Source organism: Capricornis sumatraensis, chromosome 1 (genome assembly GCF_032405125.1).
Source record: "Capricornis sumatraensis isolate serow.1 chromosome 1, serow.2, whole genome shotgun sequence".
Classification (NCBI taxonomy): domain Eukaryota; kingdom Metazoa; phylum Chordata; class Mammalia; order Artiodactyla; family Bovidae; genus Capricornis; species Capricornis sumatraensis.
The window spans coordinates 170,680,002-170,690,056 of NC_091069.1; the positions used below are offsets into that span (position 1 = coordinate 170,680,002).

The 10,055-nt window shown below is 41.2% G+C and overlaps 1 protein-coding gene across 1 annotated transcript in view; it reads left to right on the plus strand.

The window, feature by feature from the left end:
* POGLUT1 (protein O-glucosyltransferase 1) overlaps positions 1-8,605 on the plus strand; it is a 29,867-nt gene extending 21,262 nt beyond the window's left edge. The window contains exons 7-11 of the mRNA XM_068971547.1: positions 669-768; positions 2,481-2,539; positions 3,573-3,740; positions 4,462-4,518; positions 5,100-8,605. Coding sequence (XP_068827648.1) covers positions 669-768; positions 2,481-2,539; positions 3,573-3,740; positions 4,462-4,518; positions 5,100-5,256 — 541 coding nt within the window. The 3' untranslated portion in view covers positions 5,257-8,605. The remainder of the gene's footprint in view (positions 1-668; positions 769-2,480; positions 2,540-3,572; positions 3,741-4,461; positions 4,519-5,099) is intronic.
* The last annotated feature ends 1,450 nt before the right edge of the window (positions 8,606-10,055 follow it).

Consider the following 10,055-nt stretch of genomic DNA (forward strand, 5'->3'; position numbering starts at 1 on the left):
TTTGAGCCCTTCGGTTTTCTTTTTAATTTAAATGTTATACTGGGGCTTCCCTGGTGGCTCAGAGGTTAAAGCCTCTGACTCCAATGCAGGAGACCCGGGTTCAATCCCTGGGGTGGGAAGATCCCCTGGAGAAGGAAATGGCAACCCACTCCAGTATTCTTGCCTGGAGAATCTCATGGACAGAGGAGCCTGGTAGGCTACAGTCCACGGAGTCGCAAAGAGTCGGACACGACTGAGCGACTTCACTCAGTTTTCACTGCATTTTACAGAGCACACCCAACGAAGGTCATGTAGCTGTTTTGGTGAGTGATGATTACCTAGTCACACAGCTATGAGTACCAGTGATTAGAGGTTACATGAAGCTTCTAAAAGGAAAATAATTCGCTGGGATGTGGCTGTAGTATCCAGAATAACATAATCCTAAAGACTAGATGCAAGCAGAGAGGGCCAAATACTCCCCTTCCCTGAAGGGTACAGTGGCAAATAGCCAGGACCACCTAGAAGCTGTAGGATCTAGTATCCCCCTCCTCTTCTATTAAATAACCCATGAGTTGTTCATCTGTACGTATGGTCATCGCATTGGGTCCAATTACTGCTTACCTTTCAGTGATTGGGAGTGGTCTTATGGTGTAGGAGACGTAGTTCTATGTCATGTGTTTCTTTCCTAGGACAAGTCCAGAACGAGATCCTCTCATTCTTCTGTCTCGGAAAAACCCAAAACTTGTTGATGCAGAGTACACCAAAAACCAGGCCTGGAAATCTATGAAAGTAATCACCAATCATCTGACTAGAGCTACAGCAGTGAACATTCTCACTCCAAGAGCATTGCACCTGGGTAGAACTTCACATTAGGTTTCCTCTCAGTGGTGGGATGAATGATGAGAACGTTCCATGGACTAAAATTAGTATATGTGTAAATTATTCTTTTTCAAACTCACGTTGTGTTTCTGGGCCCTTATTATGACTCATATTTTATATTATTTTGAAGGTTTAAACCAGAGGTCCCAAACATTTTCTGTAAATGGCTAGATGGTAAATATTTTAGGCTTTTCAGGTCTTACAGCCTGGGTTGCAGTTACTCAGCACTGCCATTGCAGTGTGAAAGCAGTCGTAGACAATATGTAAACAGAGCATGGCTGTGTTCCTGTAAAACCTTATTGAGGGCATTGAAATTTGAATTTCATAAAATTTTCCCACATCATAAAAATATTGTCCTTTGGATTTTTTCCAGCCATTTGCAAGGTAAAAATAACTTTAGTTTATGAGTTGTGCATCAAAACAAGCAGTGACCCAGATCTGGCCTATGGGTGCTAAGTTTGCCAAAATCTGGTTTAAACCATTGGTTCTCAACCCTGACTATACAGTGCAGCCAGAGAGCTTAAAAATTAATAGAATAAATCAGAGTCTCTGGAAATGGTGTATAGACATCTTCATTTGTTTAAGATTCCCCAAGTGATTCTAAGGTGAAACAAGCAATGACAGGCTTCTTTGGTTGGGAGTCCCATCTCTATCCTCTTAACTCTGTCTTTCTTGCCTTATTCAAAGACCCTTAAGTTGTAAATGTCCTCATCTGAAATTTCCATTTGAGGATGATAGGAGAAAATGTTTAAACTTCTTGTCAGAAAAACTAAGTGAAAACTAAGAAATACTAAGTAAAAATGCATGTATTTATTACATGAGCATTTAATTCAAACAGAAGCAAATGCAGTATAAGAAACTTTGTTAAAAAATAAAAATATGAAAAAAATGTATCCGTTCATGACAGCATCTACTATGGGAGGCCACAGAAGCAAGCAAGACTTGTTCCCCACACCATCTGCTAAGGTGGCTGGAATATGGATAGGGGATAGGGGGTCTCAGACTCTGATGCCCCCAGGCGCAGCAGTAGTGAGTGGGAGAGAGCGCTGAAGGTCCAGTCATTTCTGCCAAGGAGAACAGGAGCTCTCTTTGCCAAATCCTCCTGTTTTTTTTCTCTCTCTAAGAAAAATGGAGATCTGGGGTTTTCTAAGAAAGTATCCTGCCACTTACAAATGCTGGGCAGTGGTTTGAATATTTATTTTTCAAGTACTTTGCTAGTGCAACAAAATTTGTGTGTGGGCTACACCTTTAAGCCCACCAGCCACCATTGTAACTTCCTTTGCCATATGATGTATATATAGTGAGTTGTGCTGCAGGCCATGACCTCCTGAGTGCAGAGGAAGAGTCACATGGCCCCAGGGGAGCTTAAACTTTAAAATCACACAGACCAAGGTAAAGCCCAAGCTCTTCTACTTATGGCTGTATGACCTTGAGCAAGTCTCCCAACTTCTCAAAGCCTCAGCTGCTTCATCTATAAAGTGAGACAGTCTTGCTTCCTGAGTCTGTGCATTCTGAGACTTCAGTGAGGTCATGTTGATGAAATGTTCAGTGACCCTTGTTGCACAGTGGTCTTCAATGAATGCTCCTGCTGCTAATACTAACAACTTTCTTTTCCCTGAAAGGATACCTTGGGAAAGCCAGCTGCTAAGGATGTCCATCTTGTGGATCACTGCAAATACAAGTAAGATATCCAGGACTCCTGACTCTTCTGGTTTTCCCTATTGCTTTTGGAATAGCTTCTCTTTGGGTGAGAATTTTAATACTAGGGTCCAGCTGGGGTTTGTGAAAGTCACATTAATTCATTTGGTTATTGTTTACTGAGAGCCTGCTGTGCACGAAGCTCTGGACTGGGTTCTGTGGAAACTGCAGAGACAATGAAACAGGGACAATGGTCCCTGCTTCCAGGGAGCCTGCATGCCCATAATCAAAGGGATAGGGTCCACTCTCTGCACCCCACACAGCCAAGAGCTGAAGTTAGATCAGTCATTTATTAAGTTAATAAAAATAGTTTAAGGTTCAACATGAATGAGGCATATGTAACTGATGTATTATATTTAAATGCCAATACTAAGAATGAGATGAAGGTAAAACAAACTCAGAGAAATGAATGGTGATTACACTGGACAGTGGGAACTACAGAGGAGAAGCAGCTCTGGTTAGAGACAGGTACCAGAAAAGCTGAAAAGAAAATGTTCTTAGTTGTTAGCTTTATTTTCCAGGGGGCATTTCTTTGAAGATTGATTAGGCATGCCTGGTTGTCTTCTCCAGACTTCTTAAGAGGAAACAGGGAACAGGGCATACCTTTGACCAGATAGGGAACACTATGGGAAAAACCAGGCTTTGCGGGGGGACCATGATGAGTTCGAGACTTTAGGCCTAGAAAAACTTGTAAACAAAGCGTGAGATATTGTTTCCACTGGGCCTTGTATCCGCTCTGCCCAGCACCCAGCTGCTGGCTCTATCTGTCTCTGCCTGGAGAAAGTATTTCTCTTTCCCCCTCACGCTGATATTCCCAGGAACAGGCTCTAACCCCTGGAACAGCAAGGAGTTTATGGAAACTCTACAGGGACATGCTGATGGGTCCTTGAAAATTGAAAGTGGAAAGAGAAAGAAGAGAGGGTAATAAAAGGGGAGATAAAGAGGGGATAAGAAAAAAATGTCATGTGTGGTAGCAGGAATATAGTATCAAGTATATTTTCCTCTCTCTTTTCCAGGTATTTGTTTAATTTTCGGGGTGTTGCTGCAAGTTTCCGGTTCAAACACCTCTTTCTGTGTGGTTCACTTGTTTTCCATGTTGGTGACGACTGGCTGGAATTCTTCTACCCACAGCTGAAGCCATGGGTTCACTACATCCCAGTAAAAACAGACCTCTCCAACGTCCAGTAAGCAGCCGTCCCTCAAGCAGAGTCTCTGATGATTCCCACAGTCTGCCTCTAAGTCCCCAGCCATTCAAGATATTTACTCCTAATGACTTTTTCCACTGAAAGCTTTTTTAAAAAAAATTTCATTTTCAAAGATAGTATTGTATTATTATCCAACTAGACTGAGTGGGATTTAATTTTTTAAGTGTTCTAATGCTGATTCAAAATGTAACATTCAGATAGTATGCAGTGAAAAAGCACTAACCTCTCGAAGACTAAATAGATACGGCTATTCAATCGTGATATATTGTCAAAAGGATTTTCAGATACAGTGTGAGAACTGACCTCAGTGAAATGAAGGCAAATTTCCTCTCATGATGGCAAGAGCTAGGACGGCATGTGGAGAAGGGCCAGAAATGTAAGCCCAGTGCCCTCTTCTGGGGACCAGAGCAAGAGACAGGAGGGAAATTTTTTCTTCACTATTGATTTTTGGTGTGTTATCGCTGAACATTTCTCTGTTTTCCCAAATATGTTCCAAAACTAGAACAGATTGTTTCGCCTATGTGCAAAGTACTCTTTTTGTTGTTATTTTGATCTTATGAGGACCCGATAGCTTTACTTAAAAAAAACCCCAACATCCATATGTCTAAAGATTAACTACAGGCCTCAGTATGTGATCTCTCTGCTTAGTACTAATGAGCATGCTCTGTATTTCAAAACGTAATAATTCTTTCCATTTTAGGGAGCTGTTGCAGTTTGTAAAAGCAAATGATGATATAGCTCAAGAAATTGCTGAAAGGTACGTTCTGTTCATTTTTCTTTTTCCGCTTTAATCATTCCTACTTTTCCCAAGCTAAAGTCATAAGAATGTTGTTACCATAGTGCTATCTGAATGTCAGCCTCATTATACAGAGATAATTAGAATCAAAACTGTCCTGGGGAAAACCACACAGTCACCTATGTCCTAAGCCCATCCTTTGTAGAGTTAGACTGAAATCTTTGAAGTAGTTCAAGTACGCTTTCTGAGATTGGCTCTTTGTATATTTGTTTTTAAGAAAAAAAAATGTCTATTTCCAAATGCACGTGTATAGTAGATATTATGGAGAAGGAAATGACAACCCACTCCAGTATTCTTGCCTAGAGAATCCCATGGACAGAGAGCCTGGTGGGCTGCTGTCCATAGGGTCACACAGAGTCAGACACGACTGAAGTGACGTAGCAGCAGCAGTAGATACGATGGCTGCAGAGTTGGTTCTGAAGATCAAAGAGTTAATTTACATGAAGTATTCTGAACAGTGCTTGGCACAGGTATACTCAAATGTAAGCTACTAGTTTTATTAAATGTCATGCTTTAACTGTTCTTGTTAATCTTGTCTCTAGGGGAAGCCAGTTTATTCTGAACCACTTAAAGATGGATGACATCACTTGTTACTGGGAGAACCTGTTGACCGAATACTCTAAATTCCTGTCCTATAACGTAACAAGAAGGAAAGGCTACGATCAGATTGTTCCCAAAATTTTGAAAACTGAACTCTAGTAGTCATGATCGGGCCATAGTCCTCTCTATGGCATCAGACCTCAGATATCCTATGGTGAGAAGCTTGCTGTGAATGTGACACCTATACCTTGGATACTGTTACCAAGTCAGATGTCTGGTTTTCCTTATCATGCTGTACCAGGAGCAACTTTGGAGAAAGATCCAAATTGTGTGTAATACAATTAGGAAGTTGCTCAACATCTTTGCTAAAGAAGGACCAGAAATCGTGAGATGTGGGTTTTGAACCTGATTCTGCCTTTCATCTTCTTAGGACCAATCACAGCTTGTGCCTCAGATCATCCATATGTGTATGTCCACACTGTGAAACTGACTATGTCCCTGGGGTGACGCCCTTTGTCTCATTCTTTTGAGTAGAAAGTCACTCACTCATATGAAACTAGTACAACTCATTATCACAGTTCTGCAGTTATTCTACACTTGATCTCTGCTGCTGTATTTTAACATAGAAAGCCGTTTAGGGTTTATAAAGAATACTTGGGGATTATTTTCTGAAAGGTCTAAGGAAGCAGTAGTGTGCCATGCAACAATGTAGGACCTTTCTTTTGTAAAAGCGTAATCTCTTTGGTACTCAGGAGGTTTCTATAAAGCCATGTAGAATGGGGCCAATTGCATGAGTAGTCATTGCAGTTGGATTTCAGCTTCCCTTTTTGTGCCTTCATCCTTTATGTTCTCTTTCAAAAGAGAGTGAGTGAAAACCTCTTGATAAATTTAGGAAATAGTCCTTACTCTTTAAAGGAATTGTGCATAAAACAGCAACTTTTCCTCATTCTTCACACACCCGTAATATTTTTCCTCCTTGAGTTGGCAGCAGTACACGCTTGCAGGGATCTCATGGAGTCTTCATGTGTGAAATGGTGTCAAGTTGGGAGTTTAAAGCATTCACCTTTAGCACTTACTTAGACAGGAGATGCCTGTTTTAGTGCACATTCTGTTGGATTGCTTCCTTTTCCCTTTTTGAAAAAGACATTTGGATAGTAGTTTAATCTCAGGATATTCTCCCTAACATAGTCAAAAATGAAGAAAAACTTTTAGATTAAAACCCATGTAGTCCAGTGACTCAGAACCATCCTTGTTCTTTAGGCCCCAAATTTCCACTGAGAAATCAACTCTTTTCCTTTGCCTCTTAAGAATTGTTTGGTATTAACTGGTTCCAAAATTAGTAACTGTGAGATTCAGTTATATAAAATCAGGGACTGTATTTCCATTTATGAAACATGCATTTGGCCATTTAAACTCCCTTTCACGAAACTGTAAGCATATGGACCTTCTTAGAGGACTTTCTGGTAAGATCGTTGCATAGAACAGGGCAAATGTTTAAAACTGAATTTTGTCTTTGAGTATTAAAAACTCATGGGAACTGTGTCTTTAGGTGCTATAAATCTGGCAATAAGACATCCAGATTTCTGAGTTGTACTGTAGTTTTGCCTTATCACTAGGAGGCCCTGGTAAATATTATCATTCTATTTTTTCTTCTGACTAAAAGCTTAAAGAGATGGGAATACCAGACCACCTTACCTATCTCCTGAGAAACCTAAATGCAGGTCAAGAAGCAAAAGAACCAGAAATGGAATAACAGACTGGTTCCAAATTGGGAAAGGAGTATATCGTCTGCATATCATCAACCTGCTTATTACTAATAACTTCTATGCAGAGTACATCATGCGAAATGCCAGGCTGGATGAGTTCCAAGTTGGAATCAAGATTGCCAGGAGAAATATCAGCAACTTCAGATATGCAGATGATACCATGGCAGAAAATGAAGAGGAACTAAAGAGCCTCTTGATAAGGGTGAAAGTGGAGTGGAAGTTGCTCAGTTGTGTCCAACTCTGTGATGCCACAGACTCTGCAGTCCATGGAAATCTCCAGGCCAGAATACTGGAGTGGGTAGCCTTTCCCTTCTCCAGGCGATCTTCCCAGCCCAGGGATTGAACCCAGGTCTCCCACATTGCAGGCAAATTCTTTAACAGCTGAGCCAGAAGGGTAAAAGAGGACAGTGAAGAAGTTGACTTAAAATTCAACATTCAGAAAACTAAGATCATGGCATCTGGCCCCATCACTTCATGGCGCATAGATGGGGGATAAATGGAAACAGTGACAGACTTCTTTTTCTTGGGCTCCAAATCACTGCGGATATTGACTGCAGCCATGAAATTAAAGGACACTCACTTTTTGGAGGAAAAGCTATGACAAACCTAGATAGTGTATTAAAAAGCAGAGACATCACTTTGCCAACAAAAGTCCATAGAGTCAAAGCTATGGTTTTTCCAGTAATCATGTATAGATGTGAAAGTTGGAACATAAAAAAGGCTGATTGCCGAAGAATTGATGCTTTTGAATTGTGTTGCTGGAGACTTGAGAGTCCTTTGGACAGCAAGGAGATCACACCAATCAATCCTAAAGGAAATCAACTCTGAATATTCATTGGAAGGACTTATGCTGAAGCTCCAATCCTTTGGCCACATGATGCGAAGAGCCAGCTCATTGGAAAAGACCCTGATGCTGGGGAAGATTGTGGGCAGGAGGAGAAGGGGGCGACAGAGGATGAGATGGTTGGATGGCATCACCAACTCAATGGACATGAGTTTGAGCAAACTCCAGGAGGTGGTGAAGGACAGGGAAGCCTAGCATGCTGTAGTCTATGGGGTCACAAAGAGTCAGACACAACTTAGCGACTGAACAACAAAACTAGAGCAAAACTTTCCGTCCTTTGGATTAGCAGCTGAAGGTGCATTTCCCTGCAAGTGTTTCCAACTCAAGCATTCTCTCTCAGACTCCTTCTTTTCATTACTCTAGGCAGTTAGAGGCTATCGTAATATTTTTCTCAAGCTGTATTATATGACATCACACTGTACTGTAGTTATTTGACTGTTTCTCTTGTGAGCTTTTTTTCCCCTATGAGCTTCTTGATGGGTAGGAGTCATGTTTTACTTACCCGTTTCTCCATTATCCAGCACAGTGCCTCACTCAGAAGAATGCACAGAACAATGTTGGAAGGATGGATGGATAGATGGGCACAGTAGGCTTAACTAAATCCTGTTTACAGACTGCCCAGCCATTGGCTTCAAGAGGGACTGGACAAGACTGTAAGAATTAGATCAATGCAAATTCTCATCTGTCCTTTGAAGAGTTAATAAGACCATTTGTATTTAAGTACAGCAGATGTTATTCAGATTTTACATGTATTTGTTTACCTCAGTGTAGATGACATGAAGATGGGTGTAATGACATAAATGTATGGTTTTGAAAGTAATTTTTTATCTCCATAACTTTTGAAAGTTGTTGTTTTTTGTTAATACTAGCTGAATTCCAAACTTACCCTTTCCTTCTCAGAGATAAAAGCCACACTTTTCTTCAAGAAAAGAGAATAACTGAGTTTATTTGAGTAAAGTGAGATACTTGGATAACACAAGGAATGATTTTCCTTTATTTGGGGAGTATCATCTGTGTGATGTCAGTATTCCACCTTATTCTGCTGTTACATCAGGTTTTCCTAGTAGAAGAAAACAGAAACAACCTGTAGCTAAAAGAACTTTTTAGATGGATATGAGGGCACCTTGGAGTATTTGGAAAGGTAGAAAGCGGAGCAGCTCTAGGTATCTCAGCAAGAATTTGCATAGTCTCTAGAGTGCTGCCATGCGCAAATCCAGAGACTACAGGCTCTGTCTCTCAGTCCAGAATTCCTAAAAAAAAAAATGTCAGTAGGCTTCTTTGGGTCAGTTCTGAAGAGGATAGTTCCCTACTCTGCACCTGCTGACTGTGAACGAGAGCACACACGGATATGTAAAAACCCATCTTGTGCCACCAAAGATGCCTTCACTTAACACAATCCCACTGCATGCCAAGGGAGGGTGTGCGTGAAGTGGAAGGGTACAATTACAAATCACTTATTTAATAATTTATCAAATACTTGAGCATTTACTGTGTACAAACAGTGGGAGATAAAATGTTTACACCAGGCTCCCTAGCATGAAGCAGCTCTCTAGTTGAGACGACCTAATAGAAACAGTGTGAGGGGCTGCATAGGCAGAAGGTGATAAAGGGGATGCAAGGCCTTAATCACAAGGCCAGTTATTCATAAAGACAATGTGGATTTGAAGTTTAAAGGTAGAAGACATTTCTGTCTGATGCAGATTGGAAACTTCATGGAGGTAAAAATTAAGTTACACTTTGAAGGTTAAATGGTCCTTGGAGTTGTGAGAGTTTATTCTCTTTCCTTGTGGTTAACAGTTCATATCATACACAATGTAATTTATGTAGCAAGGGCAGTACCTAGAGAACCTAGGAGGGAAAGGGAACCTGACACCTGGGGGAAAATTTATGATGGGGCAAGAGGCTATTGAGTTCTGTAAGCAGAAATCAGCAAGAGGTCTGAGGGTAGAATAGTGGCAGTTCCAGGCAGTGTGGTCACTGCACTGAAATTTTTCTGATGCCTTTACTCTGGTGGCAAAGGTATATCCTGGGGAGGAGCAAGCTAAATGCGAAACAGAGTGGTCCAAGTGAATTGAATAACACGTTTTGGCTTAATGTTGCTCTGAGGCCCTTCGTAAAAACAGACCACAGAAAAGGGAGAGTATTTCCATAGTGGTAAAGGAAGGTAAAGAGAAGGGGGCAAGAGAGGATGAGATGGTTGGATGGCATCACCGAATCTTTGGACATGAGTTTGAGCAAACTCGGAGAGAGTGAAGGACTTGGAAGCCTGGCGTGCTACAGTCCGTGGGGTCACAGAGTCAGAGACGACTTAGCAACTGAACAACAGGAAAGGAAGGTAAACCCCAAGG